The sequence below is a fragment of the Acanthisitta chloris genome, unplaced genomic scaffold (genome assembly GCF_000695815.1).
Source record: "Acanthisitta chloris isolate BGI_N310 unplaced genomic scaffold, ASM69581v1 scaffold22769, whole genome shotgun sequence".
Taxonomy (NCBI): Eukaryota; Metazoa; Chordata; class Aves; order Passeriformes; family Acanthisittidae; genus Acanthisitta; species Acanthisitta chloris.
In genome coordinates, this window is record NW_008693377.1 from 4,880 (window position 1) to 5,592 (window position 713).

The following is a 713-nucleotide window of genomic DNA, read 5'->3' on the forward strand; positions in this document are numbered from 1 at the left end:
CAGTGTTGGGCACCATACCCGACTCAATCCCATATGGTAACTGCTCTTCTCCAGGTCCAGCGACTCCAGGAGCTCCTCTACTGCCTGCGGGGAGGGAGAGGTGTCAGAGCCAGGCTGGTGGCACCCCGGGGTGCAGGGGACCCCAGAATGCAGCGCTGGCCCTGGCACAGGACACATACGCGCTTCTCATTGCGCCCATGCTTCTTTGTCAGGTGTGGGGCCAGGACATCGAAGCGCCGCCTGAACTCCGCAAACACCATGTGATCGGGGTACCCTGGGGAGCAAGGGAGAGCAGAGCTGTGGGGACAGCCAGGATGCCTGGGGGGTGGCTGGGGACAGCCCCACTTGCCCTGACATGCTGGCACTCATCTCATGGGAGAGCTGAAGGGGTCACCCCACATGGCTCAAGCTCCCCATCGGGACAGGCACAGCTGGGATGCCCTGAGCCTCCCCAGGAGGTTTTCCTTGGCTGTGTGCTCCAGCAATTTTGGCTGGGATCTGGGGAGAAAGCGGCCAGATCCTGCTTTGGGGGGAGCACAGGGACACGTGTGTTGCCTGTTGCTCTGCTGTGAGCTGCAGCCAACTTCTGCATCAGGCTCCACCATTGAGCCTCCACATCTTAATTAACAATGGGGGATTGACAGGGATGCTGACCCTGGCACGGCTGGCTGGCCATGGCCATCGATCCAGGAGGTGTGTGGGTGGCATCGATT

At 61.2% G+C, this 713-nt stretch overlaps 1 protein-coding gene across 1 annotated transcript in view; it reads right to left on the reverse strand.

Annotated features, from left to right (window-relative positions):
* The window catches only part of LOC103810162 (unconventional myosin-XVIIIa-like), a gene marked incomplete at both ends in the record, with an annotated part of 5,036 nt that extends 4,762 nt beyond the window's left edge, over nt 1–274 (reverse strand). The window contains 2 exons of the mRNA XM_009083054.1: nt 19–84; nt 180–274. Of these exons, the coding sequence (XP_009081302.1) occupies nt 19–84; nt 180–274 (161 nt within the window). The remainder of the gene's footprint in view (nt 1–18; nt 85–179) is intronic.
* Nucleotides 275–713: the final 439 nt, after the last annotated feature.